General features: G+C 39.8%; 1 protein-coding gene across 1 annotated transcript in view; it reads right to left on the bottom strand.

The window, feature by feature from the left end:
* AOAH (acyloxyacyl hydrolase) overlaps positions 1–12,539 on the bottom strand; it is a 61,669-nt gene that overhangs the window by 27,215 nt on the left and 21,915 nt on the right. The window contains exons 7-13 of the mRNA XM_075271216.1: positions 12,490–12,538; positions 10,834–10,904; positions 8,246–8,294; positions 6,820–6,868; positions 4,336–4,430; positions 2,736–2,827; positions 505–587 (exon numbers count right to left, since the gene is read on the bottom strand). Of these exons, the coding sequence (XP_075127317.1) occupies positions 505–587; positions 2,736–2,827; positions 4,336–4,430; positions 6,820–6,868; positions 8,246–8,294; positions 10,834–10,904; positions 12,490–12,538 (488 nt within the window). The remainder of the gene's footprint in view (positions 1–504; positions 588–2,735; positions 2,828–4,335; positions 4,431–6,819; positions 6,869–8,245; positions 8,295–10,833; positions 10,905–12,489; position 12,539) is intronic.

Raw genomic sequence — 12,539 nt, 5'->3', positions numbered from 1 at the left:
GACATGTGCACAGGAAATGCTCCTGGTGCCAACAGTAAAAATGCAATAAACCCCTGTGGTGCGATGGATGCCAAAAGAAGTGTCCTTCTGACCTTTACCCAGCTGTTATGTCAGTATATCTTTTTTACTGTTTTGCTTATAGCCCATATTTTGCCAGTAAAAACTTAACACATAACCTACATAAATAACTTATTTTTGCATCTGTCGTATGTATCCACAGCAAACTAAATTCCCTTGCAGTTTAAGTGAATAGTAGACAGGACATACAAGTGAATAGTAGACAGGACATACAAGTGAATAGTAGACAGGACATACAAGTGAATAGTAGACAGGACATACAAGTGAATAGTAGACAGGTTATACAAGTGAATAGTAGACAGGATATACAAGTGAATAGTAGACAGGATATACAAGTGAATAGTAGACAGGATATACAAGTGAATAGTAGACAGGATATACAAGTGAATAGTAGACAGGATATACAGTAACATTGCACTCACATACCATTCCTTGCTATGTTCTGGTAATCTCTGTGGTTACAATGGTTCCAGTCCCTTAACCGTAAGTATAATGACTGTGTCCATCCCCTAAAAAGAAGAAATCAGACAGCATATTGAAACAACATTTCTTTTTCTTTTTTTTTTTTCTTTTCTTTTTGGCAGACTTGGAAGGGACCTCAAGGGCCATCGGGTCCAACCCCCTGCGAGTGCAGGTTTTCCTAAATCATCCCAGCTATATGTTTATCCAGATTCCGCCTGAAGATTTCCATTGATGGAGCGCCCACCACCTCCCGTGGCAGCCTATTCCACTCTCTCACTACCCTCACTGTCAGAAAGTTTTTACTAATGTCTAATCTGTATCTCTTTCCCTTTAGTTTCATCCCATTGCTTCTTGTACTTCCTTGTGCTAATGAGAATAGGGTAGATCCCTCTGCACTGTTTCAAAACTGGACATACAGTTCCATGTTATATCCTAAATTACATTCACCCGAAAGTTTTTTTGTATAAGGCATTATACTTATTCATCACTGTAGGATTATGTATTGAACTTGATGGACATGTGTCTTTTTTTTTTTTTAACTAAGTTTTATTACATTTTTCCCAAAATGGTAACAAAGAGAAATTCAAGTATAGACCATAGAACAAAAACAATGGAATTTCAAACTAGCAATAAACACAGATCAGAAATAAAAAAAGAGACCAGAGAAAAACACAAAAGGAAAGAAACAGGCGAAAGGGAGGTGAGAAAGGTGTCAGAGACCTAGTAGGATACAGTAGATATCACATGGAGACCAGATGGTTTGGAAGGCCTCCACTGTACCATTAAGAGTAGCAGTTAAAAATTCAAGACTGCAAACATCCTTCATTTGGGCTATGAGGATGGGTCCCGTAGAGGGGATGGGTGCTCTTCCAATAGAGAGCTATAAGGTTTTCGCAGCAGTGCATAAATAAAGAAATAGGAGGGAGGTCAAAGGGGTTGTCCAGGCAAAAAAGGACAAAAGAAAAAAGTGCATAATCACCTGTCCCCGTTGTTCCGGTTTACTCCCGCATGTCCCGGGTCTCCTTCTCTCCTGGGTCTCTTCCTGAGTTGTGCTGAAGTAACTGATTGGCCTTAGCGGTCATGTGACTACTGAGGCCAATCAGTGGCCTTAGCAGGCCTCAGGAAGAGGACCCATGATGTGACAGGTAGTGACATTCTAGCCAATCAGCAGCTTCAGCACAACTCCAGAAGAGATCTGGGAGAGTAGGAGAACCGTGGATGCATGGGAGGATGACGAAGCAATGGGGACAGATGATTATGTTTTTTTTCTTTTTTGTTTTCACTTCCCCCAGCTGATTTAAACTTTAAAGGGGTTGTTAATTTTTGCTTGGAAAATCCCTTTAAGCAGATAAGTAAATGGGTGCAAGAGGACACCCTGCAAAGAGGGCAACTGTCAATTCCCTCACCTCAGTCCAGAAGGGAGGGATCATAGGGCAATCCACAAAAATATGATGTATGATACCTAGGGCAGAGATATATCTCCAACAGTTGGGGGGAAGAAATTGCAGGGTTGAGGTTGTGTAAGAGAGTGGGGTATGATATCAGTACATTCAATTTTGTACTGTGTCTCCCGGAAGGTTGAACATGTGGAGGACTTGGCTGTACCTGACCATATGATCAGCCACTGACTGGATGAGATCTGTCTGCCAAGTGCTTTGTTCCATTTTAACATATACTTATAGAGGAGGGGAGTCTGCCTCTCTGGCAAGGAGATAATCCTATACATGGCTGAAATAAGACCTTTCACAGAGGTACCAGTTTGGCATATTCTATCAAAGAAAGTAGGGGAAGAGCAGATCGAGCGATCCCTCCATTGAGAATTATAGTTTTGGCACAGTAGTTGTACACTGGCATCTGAGATGTTCATGGGAAGGAGGAGTGAGGAGTGAAGGAGGCCTGGTTGTCACATAGCACTCTGGCTGGCAATGTGTGCACCTTATTTCCCTGTTCATAATAACGCTGGTGAGTTTAGAGAAGAAGGCATGTGACGCCTGGTCGCGTAAATTTGCTCGAGCTGCCATTAATTGAAGCAAAAGGAACAAAGAAGGGCGAGCTACTAGATGGTCAGTGAAAGTACGTATTTTGACAAGAAGAACCTTTTTTCTACTAAGTTTCTTCTATTTGCGTAAACTATTAATTTGGGTACAAAGTTTGTTGAAACAACAGTGTTAATTATTGTAATGTGATTATCTTACCCGATTGTGGAGTTTTGAAATCCCGTGAACAGAGAAAACTGAGGCCAGTCAAACTCATTGGAAACAGTAAGCGCCATGTTTGAAAATGAGTTCTAGAGAATAAAAGGCATATTTAATTGAAAATACATATGGATTACTGATTAAAGCACATTAATAATGGGTTTATTGGAGAATATATATTTTTAGCTTATTGCCTTTTGGTTGAGCTGTACATAGAGATGACATTGCATTAGATTCTGATATTATGAGGCAAACCAGCACCCAGTGAGTAATACCTGCAGTGCCTGTAATTCAGCCGTAGTTCCAAGGCTGCAATTGCACGCATGCGCAGTTGGCTCTACTAGTGTCTCACTGGCAGAGCCAACTGCGCAGGTGTCGGAGGTGCTGAAGAAAGACAACGAAAGAAGGGGAGGATCCAGCTGAAGATAGAGGCATCGCAGGATCATGTTCTCGAGCATTTCCAGCGCTGGGGCCCGCCCCCATCGCTGTTAGAGAACTAATTTGCATACCGGTAAAAACTGGTATTTCTAAGAAACGGTGCGGCTGAGATCACATCTAAAGGTAAGAGATGAATAGCCTTTCTAAAAGCTATTCCGATGTCTTATCCACAAAAAAAAAGGGTTTTAATGGTAGAATCCCTTTAAGGAGCCACTGGAAGGTTGAGCAGGGTGTGGTGGTCCATGATTCAGAGCTCCAATCCGAGGCAGCTAGTGGTAGAGTTCAGAATCCGACCCCTTGCCTGCTCCTACCAGACACCATATAAAAAGATGACAGCATTGAATAATTATAGATTTTTTTTTTTATGCAAAGCCCACGAGGAGCTGTAATAAATAATAAAATATTATATTGAAATAAATATAAATATTACAATATAACTCTAATAAAGAAGCTGAACATCGGGGTTGGATATTAAATACCGACTCATACTTTAGACTGTAGACTTTTATGCTGCCTGTGGGATTATATTATAAAATTATTATGATTATGAAATATAACAATGTTTTGCTATGTATATTTTTAGAACTAAAGTATTTTGCTGCCATTGTGCAAGATACGTTAAAGTAGATAAAGTAAAAAGGAACAGAGACAAAAGATTTATTCTCCAAAAGCTGGTCGATATCCACAGGCGAGCTGAGCAGTCATGTAATGGATTAGGTGCGCAGAGGAGAATAGAAGCACTCTGAATTTCTCATGCACACATGGTGCTTTAGATAAAAAAGAATTAATATATCAATCTTCCCAGAGGAAAGAAAATAGGTGGTGGGAGACTGCTGCTTCCATATTGTTATTTTTAGATGATGTGATATTTTGGTGAAGCATGACAGCAGAAAATGAAGCAAAAGTGTGTGCATAAAACCTCATACCTGGTCCTGATCCACATACTATCACCAAGACAAGCGTTTGTTACAATAAAACAAGGTATAGATGAACGTTGTGTTCAGATGTTTGAAGAGATAAAGACAGATGTGGTGGAAGGTCCAAAAGGCCAATTCTACTCTGACAGTTTTGATACATGAGGACCATTACGTGTGTACGCAGCATATAACATCTATCTATTTATTGGACAGGGCCTTGGCATAGATAGAGCTTAGATACAAACCTTAGACATATCCATAGGTGTCATCCACTCTGGAGGAATATGGAAATGGGCAGCAGCAGAGTCTCCTAATACTATAATACCCTTTGAATCTGTACCTGTAAAAGACATTCAGGGTTTATACAATCTGGTGGTGCATTCAGTAACTGTGTTCACTTTTAGAAACAGAACTAAATGAAGAAAATGATCTCCAGGACACAGAAGACAGGTAAGTATGATTGAGGGAGGGGAGAGATTGAGGCTGAGTTAGGTAGACAGACAGACAGACAGACAGACAGACAGACAGACAGACAGACAGACAGATAGATAGATAGATAGATAGATAGATAGATAGATAGATAGGGCTAGTAGTCCACGGGCTAGCTAGGGAAACAGGGAGGGCATGTGAGAGAGGGAGTGAGAGGGGGATCATGGGAGTTGTAAGCTAGGGAAGCAAGTAAACAAATGCAGAGGATGCCAGGAGCTCCCAGAGAATTCCAGAAATCACTCAAAACAGTGCTAAAGGTTTTTGGTTTTTTTTTGTCCAGAAACCCCTTTAAGTACTATAACAAGGTATAAAGGTGGACTTTTCACCAACACCATCTCTTTGCATACTTTAGTAGGTGATGCTCCATTGTAGCACAATTGGATTTTTTTTCTCTAGCCCCCACTATTCCCGAGCAATTCATGCTGTTAGTTTCAGCACAATTATGTTTTTTTGCTGTGAGATGGGTTAGCCCTGTCTTTCTGCTCTAGCCTAGGACCACCCACTCAAAAGCGGTAAGCATAATTGTGCTGAAACTAACAGAAATGATTGCTTGGGAAAGGTAGAGGCTAGGAAAAAATTCCAACTGTGCTGGAATCAGTGGAACAGTACCCATTAAAAGATGCAATGAGTTGGGGTTGAAGAAGGTGGTGAAAGGTTGTCTTTAAATTGGCATTGTGTGGTGGTAACTATCATATCACAGAGTAATATAACATCAACAATATCAATACTGACCATAGCATTGATGGTACTTTGTTTAAAGGGAGCCTTTAGTCACCTCCACCAACGCCATTTCTTTGAATTACTTAATAGGAACTGGTTCACTGATTCTGGCATAGTTGGGATTTTTTTCCCTAGCCCCCATCATTCCCATATAATCAATGCAGAAAGTTTCATTGACTAATATGTTAGATAGGCTTTCTACTATCAAGTGAGGTGTCAGGCAGGAGCAGCCAAGGAGCAGGATTCTGAGCTCTGAAACTGTCCTATCAGAGGCAGATAGTGTCGTGCTAACTCATGCGTGACACCACCCACGTGACATTAGAGAATCTAAATACTACATGAGACACCAAACTAACAGCACTAATTTCTTGTCAACAGTGGGGACAAGAGAAAAATTTCCAGCTGAGCTGGAATCAGTGATGTGGCTTCAATTATAGGATGCAAAAGCCTGGAGATGGAGAAAGGTCCTCTTACAATTCCTTTGGTTAGAGGAGCTCACAGCTTATATCTGTTGAGAAACATTAACCGCTAGTTTTAGGTACATTACAATGGTAGTGACAAAATCTGGAAAATTAGTAGCATTTTGATCATGACACACACAAAAAATTTTTTGGTCCGCATTTACGGCTTACAGTATGTGAAGTTTGTAAATGACATGTTATGTAAAAACAACTACAAAGCTGAAGTGTCAGTTCACACTCTTATAATCGTATATTAGTGAGGATCAATAGGACACCATTTGACTGGACTCAAGTAGAAGGGTTATAAAAGTTGTAGATTCATAGCAAATATCGTTTATGTCTGAAAATACTTGCTTCTAATACCCTTACAATTTCCTATATGAATCTGCATCTCAAGAAAATTTAAAACAAACAAAATTATTATGTAGTTTGTGGCATAAAATAAGAAAAATGACCTACTTGATATGTTTTGTGGAAGTGGTGTGCTCAGGTGTATGGTTTTAACAGGTAGTTAGAGAACACATTAATAGCCTTTTAGAACATTAAGACCTGGTTCACATCTGTGTTCAGTATTCTGTTTGGGGATTCCGCTTGGGGACCCCCCGAAAGCAATACTGAACGCATTGACAAGCGGTGAGCAATGAAAGCACACTGACCTCATAGACTATAATGGGGTCTGTGTGTTTTCAGTGTGGTGTCCGCACGAGTCATGCCAAGAGAAAAGTACTTCAAGTACTACTTTCCTCTCCACCTGACTCGTGCGGACACTGCGTGGAAAACACATGGACCCCATTATAGTCTATGGGGTCCGTGTGCTTTCATTGCTCACCACTTGTTGATGCATTCAGTATTCCTTTCAGGGGGGGTCCCCAAGCGGACTCCCTGAACTGAATACCAAATGCAGATGTGAACCAGGTGCTAGTTAGCCAGGGACACAATAATCCTCTAAATTCTCATGACCTGAATGTGATATTTATGGTTTAATATAATCATCCAACATAAAAGTACTATTTGCTCCAAGTTAAATAATAAATCTAAGATATAAAAATGTGCTACAACCTTCACAGAATTTTTTCTCATATGGGACTCCATCTTCTGGGTCAATTCCCTTGGAAATGAGAAATTGAAAAAATATCATTGTTTTATTTGGTTCAACAATATATAAATTGCAATATGGTCAGATAATAGGGTAAGCCAGGGTCTTCATCGTGACAGTGGGCCATCAATGTTCAACTGCAAAGAGTTATGATTGACATATTTGTTTCCTTTTGTATTTTTGCTAAATATAATCTTGTGCTCAGTTTTCTAGTTTACCCTTACTAATGGGTCATTGGCCGTAAAACAGCAATTTTAAGATGAACATATTTTATTAGGTACCCCACAGTTAAAGGCAGGGCCACACCTCTAATGAGGCAATGTGAGGCGGCGGCCTCAGGGCGGCACTTTCGGAGGGGGTGGCGGCCAAGGGACTTTTTTTTTAACCTATACATCATCAAAAGTCATTTAACTCAAGTTAAAGGACTTGTGAAGATGTCATCAAAGGTCCTTTAGCAGATGTGCAATGCAGCATCTATATAGGACCTAGATAGATGCCGAATTGCAAGTCAGCTAAAGGACCTGTGGTGACATCATCACAGGTCCTTTAGTTCACTAGGCTATGAACAAATTCTTTAGTGAGTGGAGCCACATGGGACACAGATAGAGCAAGCTGCCAGGAATGGAGAATGAAGGAAGATAATGAGGTGAGAAGAGACAGCAAGTGTGAGCAAGAGGAGGGAACTGGGGGCAGATGTAGACAGCGCCGCACCTCTAATGAGGCGACCTGAGGGGGCCGCTTCGGGCGGCACATGGGAGGGGGGCGGCGCACGGGCGACTTTTTTTTTTTTCTTTTATTACTTTTTTTTTTTTACTTTGAACCAGCGCAGGAGGGGGTTTGCATCTTTTGATCGTCCACCTCAGGCAGCACAGGGGTTAGGTTCACCACTGGTTCAAGGGGTTGCATAGGCTTATCATAACATGCCATAGCTTCTCCCCTCTTCCAGTTCATGTACTGCTTGGCTCAGCTGAGCCTGGAAATTAATGAGGAGTCAGGCGAGAGTGCTTTACTGTGCAAATTCTGTATCTTAGACCGTATTAGTAAATCAACTCTAACACATTGTATTATCCAGACAATATAAAATGTACAGCAGAGAGGACTTGATTTAAACCTAACCAGCAAGTACAGGTATGATGCAAAAAATTCCACTAAACTATTTAAAAAATCTAGTTATTCTAGTTATACAAGGTACCAGCAAATGTGCATTTATACATAGGTTACCCTGCTGAACACCAAGCTTACAAACTCAATATATCCCTCATTGCATATCAGTGAATGAGGACGTCTACCTGATTAATTCAAAAGCATTTAAATTTTATGTAAGGGATGATTTACATATTAAATGTTAGTTATAGCCAATCCCAATATTATAAGGGGTATTAAACTCACCCATATTCCATTGCAATTTGAATCTTGTAGGGAATCCCAGTCTTTTGGGCTAAATAAAATAATAAATAATATATCTATAAATCATTTTTTCACTTCTTCCTTTTTGTGGTTAATGTGAGGCAATGCAGTTACTGACAATAGTGCTGTTAGTCTCCTTGTCATTGCTGAATCAGAGTCCATTTATAAGATCAACGTCTTCGGATATGATTAGCATAATAAACCCATGAAATCTGACCATCTGCTACATAGCAGAATTGCCCCTGGCTTGTCATTCAAATCATGTATCGTCAGAAAGGAAAAAGGATAGAAGCATTTATACAAAGCATTACAATTGTTATGATGCAGCTTCATAATACACTTCAGAAACCATTGTATGAGAAACTACACAAGATATAGGCATTTCGGAGAAAGGCAATCTTCATAAAGGCATCACAGTACAGTAACATTAGACTTCCTAGATATTACAAAAGCCATCCTGAAAAGTAATTTACAAATATGGAAAACATATGGAGCTACAAAATGTCTCTTTAATAATACCCAATATTATAAATACTAATATAATATATTAATAATATAATATATATTAATATACCAATATTCACATTATAAATCAAAATAATACTTTTTAATAACACCCTTATTTCATTTTAACTAACACTGGGCTCACACTAGCATTTGGCTTTCTGTTCTTTGGGTCCACTCGTACACCCGATGAATGGAAACCTAATCCTCTTAAAAAGCAGTTACCCACAGAAACCGACAGACCCCATAGATGATCATGAGATCCGCCTGGTTTCCGCCTGAAAATGTGGAGAGAAAAGTATATACCGTATATACTCGAGTATAAGCCGAGGCCCCTAATTTTACCATAAAAAACTGGGAAAACTTATTGACTCGAGTATAAGCCAGGGGTTGGGGGGGGATGCAGCAGCTACTGGAAAATTTCAAAAATTAAAAAATGGTCAGAGTTTTTGGGTGCAGTAGATGCTGTGTGCTGGGAAAGGAGAGGGGGTGTTTTGGTTGTCTGGCTGCCCCTTCCTTGAGCTTGAGGACTGTTTTTTCTTCCCCCACTTGGAATTCAGTCTGGCTGAGTATAGGGTATCAGCAGTGCTCCTATTAACCCCTTCCTGACGGAACAGGAGCACTGCAGATACCCTATATTCAGTAGACAGGGCACTTTCAGACACATGGATACCTAATGTGTATGTTTTTCACAGTCATTTTCTACTTTTGTATGTATTCTAGGGAAAAGAGGGATTAAGAACTTTTATTATTATTATTATTATTATTTTATTTTTTTTTTTGCTTTATTTTATGGGAGATTCTATACATTGATATTGTGGCTGGTCATAGACCCCCTCACACCTTAATAATATTTTTTTTTGCTGACTCGAGTATAAGCCGAGGGAGGCTTTTTCAGCACAAAAACTGGGCTGAAAAATTCGGCTTATACTCGAGTATATAGTATATCTCTGCATTTTTTAAGCATATTCGTGAATGTGGTTAATGTGAACTTAGCCTAAATATCAGCAAACATTTATGGTTTGTCAAAGTGAGCTGGTCTGATAATAATCTAGAGCTAAAGGGAGAGTTATAACACTCCCAGCAATGAGGTAGATATACTACTATATAGCCAGAGGTCCCACATACCTCAAAACCAATCTATAGAGTTTGTTCTAACCACCTCTATCTTTTTGTTAAGCATCATTACATTAATAATTAGGTCAGGGGTTTGGGGGGGCCCCATGTGAAATGTTCGCCTTAGGGCCCCGCCATTCCTAGTTAAGCCACTGAGAGTACCCCCTTGTTACCTCATAAGATTCTTTCCATGTACCGGACAAGAGGTAAGACCAGAAGAATGCAATCTCTGGTCAACTGCTTTGACTGCTGAGAGGTTCTATTATCAAGACCCGGATTAATGGTAAAAATAAAATCACACCAAACTAAATATCGGTAGAGGAGCTGTGAAATTCTGGCCAGAGCCATATACATCACTATTACAACTAGTGTAACGTGGGCATATAGCCAATAATAAAACAGTTGTTTGGACTGAAATGTGCCTATGTAATATTACAAATCACCCCTCTCGGTCTATATAGAAGAACATAGGATCTAAGGAGAAAGAGGTATGTAAAAATATAGCTACTTCTCTAACCTGGGGGGCTGAGGCAAAGTGAAATAATTTATATTGTGGGTCAAAGTATCTCACATGTTGTCTTTTTTTATTAATAAGTATTTCTTTGATATCTTTAACCAGATTAATTGTACATTTTTTCTTGAAAGTATCCTTCTTTTCTTCTTCTTACTGCATATATTGGCATTTACATGGGCATCACACTATATATATTATTGAATAAGGTCTTTCTATCGGTGCTCAGCATTTTCTGTACATGGCGACCAATTTAGCCATGTAGTTCTATTAACTAACAAACTAATAATAAAAAAAATCTTTTGAAAATAAAAAGATTAAGACCTTGTTGTCTGGTAGAAAATAGATTAGTTAATGGTTCAGTGCTGTGCTTTTATTTCTCAAGATAAGTAGAGTTGCAAACAATACAAGGCACTGTCAGTAATGAAGATCCACTCACCTTCGTCCAGGATAGATAGAGCTGTTCATGTCATTACAGTCTCTGCCTCTCCAGTGATATCCTCTCAATGACTGCACACAAGAAGATAGCGGTTTGTCAGTAAAATAGTAGCCTTTGCCTTTGAACCAATATCAATAGTATCTAATGGAATAGCATTTGCATCAGAAGTTTATATCTATAATATCTGTTGATAGACTAAGCAGAGGTGGTATCTCAATGCCCATCATCATATTGCAACATCCTTTCAGAGTTTGGCCAACACTGGCCACCATGTTTTGTGTTGACTGCTGATGGGAATCTGAACTCCTCACAGCTGTATTGCACTATTATCTACATCTCTCATATTTGTGAAGGCAGCAATATGTATAATGCATGTATATTAGGTAATAGCCAATAACTGTGATTAAAGATTTAGCTCACATTGAATTCCATAATACATCCATATGGAGAAATTCCTATGCTTGTATAATTTAACATTAAGGCTGACCATACAAATAAACTAGGTGTATTACAACTCCCTCCACCCTTCTCACACTTGTGCATACTTAGTTCAGTTGAGAGCAATGGTGTAACTAGGAATGGCGGGGCCCCAAGGCGAACATTTGACATGGGTTCCCCCCTCCACCCGACCTGACCCAACTCCCCCCACCCATTTTCTCAGACATCTGCTGCTGGGGAAGGCTTGGCTGGGATTAATCTAATGTGTTAAAGAGGGATTGTAGACTCTTATACCACAAAAAACAATGCTACAACCAATATACAGAGATATAAAATTATTATTCAGGATTGACTCAGGGTCTATTACACTGGTTGAGCAGATCAACTTGCATTGACCTATTACACAGGCCTACCCCATTCAGTTTATTTGGTTGCCATCTTGCCAATAACTGTGCATCTTTAATGCTGCTTAAGTAAGAAGTAAGCACTTGCTTGACTGACAACACTATTAGATGTGTCCATTATTGGAAGGAAACTTCCTTTAATTATTGTACCATCTAATAGACCTTGAGGCTAAGGCCCCATGGGACAACCCGCAGCTATAAAGCCCTGCGGGAAAAAATGCAGCGGCAAGGCATCGCAGTTCTTCCCGCAGCACTTTAAACAGAAAGTTCGTTGAGTTTTCCTCCACGGACTTTCTGATTCAATTATGTTTATGGGGAAGCCACCAGTGTTTCCGTAGATATAAGTGACATGCTGCTATTTCCAAAACCATGTCGGTTTTGGAAATCACAGCGGGTCAGTGCTGCGGTTTGTACCACAAAATGGGCATGGGATTCGCAAGAATCCCATCCACTTTGCATTTATTGTAAAACGCCGCGGGAAAAATACCACCAGGGGCAAATCGCGGCATGGGGCCCCGGCCTTAAGGATCCGGTTAGATAGCTCTGCTGCTTTGAATGACTGTTGATGGCAAACTCTTCAATAGAAATTCATTTGCATTGGCCTGGCACTCATTTGTATCGACGTGTAGAACACAGGTCACCACAAATAGACCGGCCAGTTATCAGAAACAAGTGTTTCTCGGAATGATCGTTTCTAATTATTGGCCCATTTAGGTGTGTAATAGGCCCTTTATACTGTTAGCATATGTTAAAGACACAGACAGAATATGAAAGACTTCATAAGTACACTATATGAATATAGTCAATGACTTACAGGAAATCTACTAAAGTTATCATGGTCGTAGTCTTCTGCTGGTACAGACC

Source organism: Leptodactylus fuscus, chromosome 4, assembly GCF_031893055.1.
Source record: "Leptodactylus fuscus isolate aLepFus1 chromosome 4, aLepFus1.hap2, whole genome shotgun sequence".
Lineage (NCBI taxonomy): Eukaryota > Metazoa > Chordata > Amphibia > Anura > Leptodactylidae > Leptodactylus > Leptodactylus fuscus.
Note: the sequence above shows the minus strand (reverse complement) of the source record. Positions and strands in the feature narration are given on the sequence as shown.